The following is a 12,271-nucleotide window of genomic DNA, read 5'->3' as shown; positions in this document are numbered from 1 at the left end:
ACGGCCTAGGTGGCGCCTAGGCGCTGGGCGTAGGTGTGCCGATCTGATTAGGTCCAAATCGTTAAGAAAAATCGGGGAGCTGTTAGGCGTCCACCTAGGTGCTCTTAGGCGGCCTGGGCGGTCTAGGCGATAGTCTAGGCGGAGTGAAATGGTTTCCTGGGAAGAAATTCCAAACACATACTTAGAATCGTAAAAGCTTTCTCGCCGCTTCGACTCCCTCTCTCTATGCACCACAACCTTCTTAGCTTTTGCGACTTCCTCTCTGAAATCAACCGAAGAAGAGGAACTTAAAAGCGTAAAACAGAAAAAGAGGAAAAAAAGAAGGGAGAATTTACAAAAGAAAAACAAAAAAAAAGAAGAAGAACTGAAGAAGAGGAAACAGAAAGATAACGAAGACGATGAGGAAAAGGAAAGAATACAAAAGAAGAAAAGTTTTCGGTTTTGTCAAAATGGTCTGGGAGTCTCTAGGCTGATTTGAATGATGGAAAGAATAAAAAAAAAAGAAAAGTTTCTGGTTTTGTCAAAATGGTTTGGGAGTCTCTAGGCTGTTGGGAGTCTCTAGGCTGATTTGAGTGATGGAAAGAATTAAAAAAAAAAAGAAAAATTTTCGGTTTTGTCAAAATGGTTTGGGAGTCTCTAGGCTGATTTGAGTGATGGGACTATGGGTGGAAGGGAGGGGTCACGTGTGGTGTGCTTTATGAAATGGTGAAGGAAGGATGCATGCACCTCTCCATAATTGTCTCTTTATGATTTCTGACCTCAACAAGTTAAACTTTCAGACCGGTTTTTGGTGGGATTTTTACTTTTATGTTTCAAAAATAAGATATAACTTTAAAATGTGTTAAGTTATATAGCATATATGTTTAATGTGTTTTTAAAGTTTGAACACTTGTTGGATACTATTTTTGTATTTTATCATTCTTTTATTACCTTATTCATGGATTTCATACAAGTATAATTTTTTATGTGTACTTATTTACGAGATATACAAGAAATTTACCTAAATCCGCCTAGGCTGCCTAGATCCCACCTAGGCGCTAGGCGCTAACCCGCCGCCCGACTAGCGCCTAGCGTTTTTTAGAACCTTGATTTTCAGGTTCTTTTTTCTCTTCTCTTCTCTTCACTCCACTTCAATCTTTGCTTCTGTAAAAATCTCTCAAAAACAACCAACATATATTATCTCTGAAAATTTGAAAAAATACAATAAAAGAAATGGAAGGAGGAGGAGAAGAGCTCAGCATACAGAGCTGGCCTCCAGTCTCTAACCTTGCAAACGTCAGCTTCACCAGGTCCCCCACTCTCCCCACCTTCTTCTTCCTTGTTTCATCTGTTTTTGTTCTTATTACGGTGTTTAATTTTCATCGTTGCTGTTGATATGCTGTGAATTTTATTAGGATTTATTTGAATTATTATTCAACTAGGGTTTTTCTTACCATTAATATTTATACCAATTATGATATAATAACCTGTTTAGGTTTAACCACTCCCCTCTCTAGTCAAAATGTTTGGAGAAGATATAGTTTTATAATTATATTAGTTAAAAAAGATATTGTAGTTTTTGTATTTTGATTAAAATTATAAAATAAATTAAAATAAATGGCTAAAAGAGTGCATTTTTACGTCAAATTTTCATTGTGATCGGAACACGAGTAGTACACCACGTGTTTTTATAAAAGTAGTGGAAAATTTTATTTTTTAAGTTATTAACTTTTTAACATACATATCCCACCATTTATATAATGACACGTGGTGTACCACCTCGTGTACTGGTCTCACTAAAAAATCTCTCATCAAATGGTCGTAATGCTTACCACCTCATTTATTATCGTTAAATGAGTTTAAATTTCGAAATTCGTATAGTAAATAAGCACAAATCTTAAAATTCAAATTCATCTAACAATAATAAATAAGATGATAAACATTACTACCATATAACAAATCTTAAAATTCAAATTCATCTAACAATAATAAATAAGATGATAAACATTACTACTATATAAGAGTGACGGGCAAAAATGCTTCCATGGCTAAAATTTTATTCATGTTCCGCTATCTTTCCAAATATTACCTTTTTATATTGGTCAACATGAGCGTGAAAGTCTATAACTCTTCTTTTGCTCTTAAAAAATGGCGAGTGCTCATCTCTCTCACTCTCGTTTCAATGCTCTAATGGCTACTCGGAGCCTGTGAGGCAAAACCCAGCTGGGAAGATCATCTGCAAGTTGCAACCAGGTAAAAACACTAATAAAGTTTGCATTTTTCCTATTTTATTTTGTATTTTCTGTGTAAACTTATGTGCTGTGTGTTCTTGGACTGCCATGGACTCAATGCAGTTCTGGGTTTTTGTTCAAAGTTGATCAGCTTGTTCTTCCTCTTTGTTGGATTTGTGGGCAGAGCACATTGTTTCACTTGAATGATTTTTTTACTGTTTTATACTTGATAATAAGCTTTTTGATTGGGGAACGCATGTTGATGTTTAGTTATTTCTGGGATTTCCTTGGTCATTTGTTAGTAATTCGAAACCGGAATCTTCGGACTCTTACTGATATCTGATCTGAATTTGTTTTGTTAGGACTAAAGTTGCAACATAGAGGGAAGGATTAAAAAAAATATAGTGGAGACGTGAATCGGCGGAAGGGAAGTAGAATCGCTTGAATTATCGGGTTTCGAATGGCTGCAAGAATGGCTGCTGATGTAAGTACCAATGAGAACGGTAGCATTCGGGTTTTGAATCAGCAGCTTGATCAGCCCATGGATGAGGAGGCTAAAAGGCTGAGGAATATGCACGAGGAAAAGGTATTATCCCACCCCCTCACCCCTATTCCGCGGTGAAACTTCACAACTGTCAGTCCCGAAGGGTTTGAATTTTTGAAATAGGCAGTCGATTGATTTACATCTACTATTGATTTTAACTTCTCGTACTTTATGGTTCAATGATTGCATTACATATACGAACGAATGTATCTGTCTATATCCGACATGGATGTAACATATCTTGAAAGCTTTTGTGCTATTTCTGAACTATATTTGCTCCCTTTGCTGATCACCCTTTTTTTATGCCCTTCCAGAAATTTTCAGCATTAGCGCTCGTGCAGGTAGCATTTCAAAGCCTTGGCGTTGTATATGGAGATTTAGGCACATCTCCTTTGTATGTTTTCTACAATACGTTTCCTGATGGAATTGGTGATCCGGAGGATTTGATTGAAGCTTTATCTGTTATTATCTATTCCCTCACCCTTATTGTACTCCTGAAGTACGTTTTTATTGTCTGTAGAGCAAATGACAATGGTCAAGGTAATTGATCTCAATCTATCATACTTATATAAGCTCCTCCTCCCCTCCCTACCTTTCTAATCTTAGCATAGGCCTTGAACGCTATGCTCAGATCATTAATCTAAAGCATCCATGTTTGATTATTGCGACAATAACATCGAGAGCTATAGATGCTGTTATGCTTTTGTTCTAATGTAGTGCCAAAGGAGGTAAATTTCTCTATTTATTCTGCGATTTTCAGTTCATTTAAACATATCCTCCTCATGGTTTCAGGTGGAACGTTTGCTCTCTATTCATTACTCTGTCGATATGCAAAAATAAAGGCTATTCCTAACCAAGACAAAACGGATGAGGCACTCACAACATATAGTTGTTCTACGTTTGGTGAGAAATCATTTGCTGCAAGAACCAGGAGATGGTTGGAGGGACATGCATTTATGCAGAGCACACTTCTTATTCTTGTCCTAATTGGCTCTTCCGCGGTGATTGGGGATGGGATTCTGACTCCGGCCATATCAGGTAACCATCTTCATTGTTGATGTTGTAGTATCATTCTTCTGCCTAACTATCCTCATTAGTGATTGTATCCTAACACATTCAACATCCGTAATTAGTTCCTAAAGAAGTAACTCGTAAGGGTAGCGTATTGCAATCCCTTGCACCCTGACCAATCTTAATTAGGAAACTATTATCTTCTTCTTCTTCTTCTTCTTCCTATTATCCCCGCCTAGCTTCTTCTTCTTCTTCTTCTTTCTATTGGTAAAAGGTACTTCCTTGAACGCATTTTTACCAAGTAAGAACATAGAAATATTCTACACAAGTTCTATGATATTCTTTATCAGTTTTATTGGAGGCTGCTTAACCATATTTTATATTCTGTTTGATAAGTACACGCACTGTTCTAAAAATCCCTGCCTAGGCGCTAGGCGCTTGGTCACCGCCCCAATTAATGCCTAGACGTTTGAAAATTAAGAAAGGGCCCACAGACCTACTGAGGCGCCGGCCTAGGCATCAACTCACTTAGGCAGAAAATAGGTAACTTTCATTTTGCATTTTATTTTTTTCAATAAATTGTAAGAGACTTGTCGAATACTTAAATGAGCACACATTATATGCTTGTTCCCCATGTTTTCATTATGTTCCAATACTTCATAATATATGTGTCATTCTATTTTATAGTTTATGATGAAATTATATATATTTTAAGTATAAACATACACTTATTTACATGAAATATAATGGAATTAGTTAAATCCGTCTAGTCCGCCTAGGCTCCCGCCTAGACCCCGCCTAGCCGCCTAGGCGCTAGGCCCCAGCTCGCCGCCCGACTAGCGACTAGCGTTTTTTAGAACCTTGAGTACATGTAACACTTGACGATGCTATATTTTGCAGTTCTGTCAGCAGTTGGGGGGATCAACGTACGCCACTTTGAGATTAGTAATGGTATCTCCATACGCTTGACATAAAGATACTGTTTCATTTGTTTCGTCTTGTTTGTTACTCATCGATCATTTTTGCCAAATCTAATCATAGCTACTCTTTTGTTATACAGAGGTAGTCGTGCTTGTTGCTGTTATTATACTGGTACTTTTGTTTAGTATGCAACCTTATGGTACAGATAAACTATGTTGCCTGTTTGCACCAATCATGCTCCTTTGGTTTCTCGTAACTGGAGGAATTGGCATGTTCAATATTTGGAAGTATGATAGAAGGATTTTAAAAGCCTTTTCACCTATATATGTAAATCGATTTTTTAAGAAGGGAGGAAAAACTGGGTGGACATCCCTTGGAGGTCTTATGCTCACTATAACAGGTAAAAGTTCGATATTCCATCCTTTTTTATTTATGAAATTCAATCAAGTTTGTGACGTGGTCCCTGAAGACTGGTTGTGAACACTTACAGGTACTGAAGCACTTTTTGCCGACCTATCCCATTTCTCAGTCCCATCCGTACAACTTGCTTTCACAGTGGTTGTATTTCCTTGCCTTCTATTAGCCTACTGTGGTCAAGCAGCATACCTCATGAAAAATCCAAATAACGTGTTCGGTGCTTTTTATCATTCCATTCCAGGTTTGTTTGATTTCTTGAACTATAAAATATAACATAAACATTTAGGTTTAGGTGTTTATTGTTTCCATGTTGCCGAAACTGATACCAAGTAAATACTTGTATGGTCAGAATACTGATACAAGATAGTATGTCGCATTTGAAAAACTAGTGTACGGTATTTTGTTCGAAACGTGAACGTGCTATGATACTCAAATTTCACGTGAAGTAGAAGTCTATTGTTCAAGGAAGCCCTTTAAACTTTACATATATTGTTAGAGTGGCATGAATGCCCTGTATTTATGGTAATGCATTGCCGAAGGATTCTGATTAATCGTTCTTGCAGACAGCATATATTGGCCCGTGTTTATTGTTGCAACTGGAGCTGCTATCATTGCAAGTCAAGCCGCCATAACTGCAACTTTTTCATTAATCAAGCAGGCAGATGCACTAGGCTGCTTCCCAAGAGTCAAAATTGTGCATACATCAAGGAAATACCGTCACCAGATATATATTCCAGAAATTAATTGGATTGTTATGATCCTGTGCATTGCCGTCACAGCTGGGCTTAAAAATCAAACCAACCTAGGGAATGCCAGTGGTAAGTTAAACCAGATGTCGCTTGTTTTATTGTGCACGTATCTTCCTATGTTAAAACATAACTTCATAGCATTAGTGAATAAAGAATTTTCCTCCATATTATATGCCATCTTCAAATTCTATGAAACTTTTGTATAGCATTAGGAAATCTATGATGGCAGTTAGGATTAAAGGGTAAAATTTTCTCTCCTCAAACTTCTGTTTTGACTGTTACTTGTCGTATCTCATTCCAAGCTTCTTGGTTGAGATTAAGATTGCACCAACTAACATAATCTTACGTGTTGCAACAGGGACGGCAGTTTGTGTAGTCATGTTGGTAACCACATTGCTTATGATTTTTGTCATGATACTAGTGTGGCGCTGCCATTGGATTCTTATCCTGATCTTCACTGGCTCATCATTGGTTGTGGAGGGCACTTACTCTTCTGCTGTACTCCTCAAGGTCAATCAAGGCGGCTGGGTTCCTCTTGTGATCGCAGCGGCCTTCTTTATCATCATGTATGTTTGGCATTATGGCACAGTTAAATGCTACGAGACTGAGATGCACAGTAAGGTTTCAATGGCATGGATTCTTGGACTTGGTCCAAGTTTAGGACTGGTTCGCGTACCTGGGATTGGCCTTGTGTACACTGAGCTAGCAAGTGGAGTTCCCCGGATCTTCTCTCACTTTGTCACCAACCTACCCGCCATCCATTCTGTTGTTGTCTTTGTCTGCGTGAAGTACCTTCCTGTCATCACAGTCCCAGAAGATGAGCGGTTCCTTATAAAGCGGATTGGAGCCAAGAACTTCCATATGTTTCGTTGTGTTGTAAGGTGTGGTTATAAAGACTACCATAAAAAGGATGATGATTTGGAGAACAAGCTCTTTCACAACCTTTTCATGTTTGTCCAGCTTGAGTCCCTGATGGAGGCGTCACCAAACTCTGATGTACCTAGTTTACTTGGCCAACAAACTAATCAATCAGGAGATGGCCAGTTGAGTAATAGCAGTAATATACATCACTTCAATCAAGTAGACCTGTCAATTGAATCAGTGGACTCGATCGTGATTTACGATTCTCCATTGCATGCAAACAACATGACCTCCATTCCGGCAAGCAGGCAGGCCGAGGCTGCTGAGATAGAATTCTTGAACAACTGTAGAAATGCAGGAGTGGTGCACATACTAGGAAATACAGTCGTAAAAGCTGGGAGGGAATCGAAACTATGGAAGAAGATCGCTATCGACTACCTATATGCATTTCTTAGGAGGGTATGTAGGGAAAACAATGTAATGTTCAACGTTCCTCATGAGAGTCTCTTGGATGTCGGGCAGGTTTTCTATGTGTAGCATCTGCATCAATCTTGTAAACTCTTTTTTTTTTCTGGACGAAGAATCTTGTAAACTTTTAACACTTCAATCTTACATGTTGTCATCCATTTCAGTTTACTTTAACTTGTGGATCAAAAACCTCCTTCACACCGATATATTTTTTGGCCAATTTTTTCGAAGTAACAAGTTAAATACCTAATTAAGATCTCACATCGGTCATTTAAGTTAATTAACCATTTGCACGCACCGGTTAATACTGATGGCCTTGCTAAAGGTAACCCAGGTCCTGCAGCTTGTGGCGGGGTTTTCCGAGATTCTGCGGGCTAGTTTCTTGGTGGTTTCTCCCTAAGCTTGGGGCATTGCACTTCTTTCTATGCAGAGCTCCATGCTGTCATCCTTGCTGTGGAATTGGCTCACGCGCGGGGTTGGCAAAATCTATGGCTTGAAAGTGACTATTCTAGCGTGATATCTTGCTTCACTTCTGGATCCTTCTCTCCTCCTTGGTCACTCCAGACACGTTGGAACAATTGTATTCTTCGATTGCAAAACATGGTTTCTGTTGCTCTCATACATTTCGAGAAGGGAATGCTGCTGCTGACAAATTAGCCAATTTAGGGCTTCTCTCATCTTCACTTGTTTGGCATTCCGCTCCTCCTATAGAGATTCTTCCTCTTCTGCACTCAGATTTCTTAGGCATGCGAGCCTACAGGTTTGCCTCCCCTTCTTGATGTGTGATTTCCCTTTTTTACCTAATCTTTTGGATTTCCTTTTTCGTTTTGCAGCTTGTCTTGCAGGTTCTTACCTTTTTAGGTTTATAGAGGGGTTTGGGTATATGTCCACCCAATCTTTTTCTTGTATTTTCTTTTTCAAGAGGGGTATGGTCTGTGCACCCCCCCCCCCCTTTTTCTTTTTTCCTATATTTTCTTTTTCAAAAGGGATAAGGTGTATGTCCCCCCTCTTTGTATTTCGTTTTTCTTGTTCTATATATTTGTGACCACGCACGTATGATATCGTTCTTTGATAAGGAAAATGATTCACAATGAAGAAAGAATAAATAAACAAATCAAACATCCCTATTGGAAGATTAATCTGAATTTTTCATCACAATTTCATTGAAATTTGAAACTTGACATAGCAAATTAATTAGATGAAACATAAAAATTCGATTTTTCCCCTACTTGGTAGTTGGTAACCTTAAATTAAAGTTGCTCAAAACGAAACTAAATGTATTAATGTGTCGGAGGCCACAACGCAAAGGGGCACGACGCAAGTTATCCAAAACAAAAAATTATGCCACAAAAGATTATCACGTCCTCTTCCTCAGTTTCCTTAATTTCCCTGATTAATGGCGCCGGTTCCGGATCCTCAAAGAATGACAGATACGAAGCATCGTCGCAGCAATCGCAGCCATGCTCAACAGCAACGCAGTCATCTTCGTCAACTGATAAAATCAGAGAGAATACACAGTGAACGCAGTGAAGCCAAATAGATTCAAAACAAACAGACATACGCGAGCGAAGAAGGCGCTTATTGAAAGTATTGTTTGTACGCAGTTGCTGATGTAGTCCAGCCCTCGAGTATGTACGTAGTCAAGAGTACCCACTGCATGCTATATATATATATATATAACATCAATCTGAAGGTAGACTGATATCTGACCACCTAATGGTTCTGGGAACTTTCATGTTTGCATTTTCTTGATTGGTTTGAATTAAAAGTGTGTGGTCTCTAGGAATCTTAGTTAAAGCTTAGAAATTCATGTTTGTGCCAGTAACTTTATAATATACTCTGTATATTAAGGCCAAAGGCTATGTTCCTTCAAGGACTTGGTATCCTGAAGAGCTAGATCTAGAGCTAGTGCAAGCCATTGAATTAGATCTAAATAATCTACTCATAAAGTTCACAAATCAATCAAACAAAATACAGAAATCTTATTACAGCAAGCATATCGCGATCCATCAAGTTACCACTCATAAAACACAACAAATTAATTTCTTGAAGGAAGAAATTAATCACAAAAGAATTGAAGAACAGCTAACAAATAAATCTTTGTTAGAAGCCATTAATAATTTTCAAATGAAACTTGTTAATGACATCTGTTCAGATATTCCCAATGCCTTTTGGCATCAAAAATAGCACATTGTTAAACTTCCTTACATCAAGGTGTTTAATGAATCCAAAATCCCAACCAAAGCCAGACCCATTCAAATGAGTCAAGAAGTTCTAGAATTCTGTAAAAAAGAAATCCAAGAGCTCGCAGGCATCCTTGATTAAAAATGAAAATACAGATGTTTATTATTTTGCTGGATATGGGATGGAACTGAATGGTGGCTTCTGTTCTTCAGAGAATTCACAGAAGTCTCAGTTATGATGGACGAAAGTCCCTTATGAAAGAAGCTTGAGCTTGGGTTTTGTAGAGTTGGATGAGATGATTGAGGCTGGGAATCCCGCTTGCTTGCATGTGCCAAAAGCTGTAAAGGCTGGCAAATGATGATGCTTTTTACTGTGGATTCACACCATTGCTGCTGAAATGATGGATGAATAGTAGAAGTGATTTTACTATTCATGAATAGTTTTTGTTGGAATGATTGCTACTTCTGCTGATGCTGCTTTTAGTGATAAAATCACATGGCTGCTACTGTGCGATTTACATGGGTAAAATTTAAATGATTACAAATTATTACATTTTGAAATTCAAATTTCAAATGGGTCTTGAGAATCTTGATAATCGGCCCATTTGACTGGCTAGGACGAAGCGTCTGATGAGTTGGAACTTGTCTCTTCTTCTTCATTGTGCAGCAAAGCACACATTGCTTTTTACAACCATAGAACATTTCATAGGAACACCTAGTAATGTCACCTCCAGGATCCATGATCAACTCAGCAATCTGAGATGTCTTACTCTAAGCGACTTTAGATGGTACAAAGATGTGTTCATGTCTAGAGTCATGCTCAGAGAAGACAGTAATCAACCATTTTGGAAAGAAAAATTTATAAACGGATTACCAAATCTTTTTGCACACAAAATTAGAAGTGTCTTAGTTAACGAAGAAGGTATCATACCATAGCATACCCTTACTTATGGAAATATAATTAATATTATCCAGAAGGAAGGTTTGAAAATGTGTATCAATATGAAAATTTCAAAACAAGTTAACAAAGACAAATCTATAGCCAAGTATAAGCTAGGAACATTCTGTGAACAATATGGATTACCTCATATTGCTCCTTCCAACAAAAAGAGAAAATCACGAGTCTATCATAAGTACTCCAATAAATACTCAGGTAGACATTATCCCAAATACAGATCCAAAAATAAACATTTTGAAACCAACAAGTTTTATGAAAAACCCAAACCAACAAGTGGAAGAGGAAACCCTCTGGAAAAATCCACTCCAAAAATCCAAAACAAAAAGGAAATTGCTACAAGTGTGGCAAATATGGCCATTATGTCAATGAATGCCGTGTCAAAAAGACAATCAATCAATTGAAAATCTCTGAGGAAGAGAAACAACTACTTCTGCCATAAGCTTGTCTGCTAATTCTTTGAGTTGTGAGGATTTCTCTTTTTTCTTCGAACTTGTTGTCTTGGATGATTTGGATGATTTAGTCTTTCCTTCGAGAGAGGATGAAGGACTAATGTCTGATAAGGATTGTGTTTATTCCAGAATTTCTGGCAATGCCTTTGTTGTTGGTGGAGATACCATTGGGACAAGTATAATGGAAAATTCTGATGAAATCAAGTTGATGATTTTTTGATAGTCAAATTTAACCCACTTGGAACGGTAGACTTCACCTGTTTCACTTTCGTAATTCCATTTCATGATCCAAGGGACCTTGTATTTTGCCATGAACAACAGTAGAAGTGAAATTCTGTTGTCGAAATGGCTGCGATCAAATCTTTTCTAGAAACCATTTGATAAAACTTGCATGGGATCATCTGGCAGTAAACTGGCTATTGGGCCGTGAGTAGACCGCCATTTTGGAAACTATGCTAGAAAATTTAGTTTGAAACTTTTATCAAAAGTTATGAACCATGAATGACTAAACTCTATTGTTTGATGAAGGAAAATGTTGGTCCAGGTTTGAATGTAATCAAAATAATTCATAAAAAGGAGACCTAAAATGACTGGATCATAAATGTTTTTGATTAAAACAAATGAGGTTTTAAAACAAATATCATTTTGACAGACATGCGCTTTTGGAATCTCAAAATTTAATTGCATTGGTGATTGGTTAGCAGCACTAAGTATTTCTTTTGACTTATGAAAGTACTTAGTAGGAATCTACCCTTCTTGAATACAATTCAAGTCTGCGCCCAAATCTATCAAAGCAATAGTTTCAAAATGAAAGTCATCAATTATTATTTTGATTTTAGAATACCATTTCTGGAGGCGGAAGCTTACCATCTATTGACGATGGTAGAAATTATGAGGACAACAATCAAGACTACAATCATTATGATCATTAGGCTTACAGAGATCATACCAAATGCTATAAACAGAAACGAAAAATTGAACAAACGATTGATCAATATTTACCTTGAATTTGAGATACTCAATGAATTGACTAGGAATAAGAGATTTATGCCAATTAAAATCAGTTATGATAAAAATATTCTTCATAATGAAAATAATGTTCTATGATAAAAATAGGTATTCCTTCTTCATCTTTTTAACAGCATTTTTTATTTCATTTATGGATTGTTCTGTGATATGTTTCTCCCACCAAGAATGAAGCATTCATGTAAATCTAGTGACCAAAACGTCGACAACTTGTGATTGGCTGAGATTATGATTGGTAATATAGCTATCAGCAACCATAGAGATATGTTAGAGTTTATTGAGAAGTTCTTGTTCTGACAAACCATCTATATTTCATTCATAGAGTTTATCATAAGAGACTGAGAATTGGTTTTGAATATTTCTTTCCTCAAACTGGATATCCAGGGGTGTTGGCCTGGGATACCAATTTTTGGTAAGAGATGTTGGGTTGACTTGCCTATTGGTGATTCTTTTAAGTTCAAGGTTTTGAAAAGC

General features: G+C 37.3%; 1 protein-coding gene across 1 annotated transcript; it reads left to right on the top strand.

The window, feature by feature from the left end:
• Positions 1 to 2,112: 2,112 nt before the first annotated feature.
• Positions 2,113 to 7,565, top strand: LOC125472598 (potassium transporter 10-like). Its single transcript, XM_048574251.1, has 9 exons — positions 2,113 to 2,232; positions 2,573 to 2,796; positions 3,069 to 3,294; positions 3,547 to 3,792; positions 4,666 to 4,716; positions 4,826 to 5,086; positions 5,177 to 5,344; positions 5,667 to 5,921; positions 6,211 to 7,565. The coding sequence occupies exons 2-9, from the start codon at positions 2,671 to 2,673 to the stop codon at positions 7,248 to 7,250; spliced, it is 2,373 nt and encodes a 790-aa protein (XP_048430208.1). The 5' UTR covers positions 2,113 to 2,232; positions 2,573 to 2,670; the 3' UTR covers positions 7,251 to 7,565.
• The last annotated feature ends 4,706 nt before the right edge of the window (positions 7,566 to 12,271 follow it).

Source organism: the organism of the source record quoted next, unplaced genomic scaffold, assembly GCF_019419815.1.
Source record: "Pyrus x bretschneideri cultivar Hongxiangsu unplaced genomic scaffold, Pyrus_bretschneideri_v1 Contig7, whole genome shotgun sequence".
Taxonomy (NCBI): Eukaryota; Viridiplantae; Streptophyta; class Magnoliopsida; order Rosales; family Rosaceae; genus Pyrus; species Pyrus x bretschneideri.
This window is presented reverse-complemented; position numbering and strand designations above follow the sequence as displayed.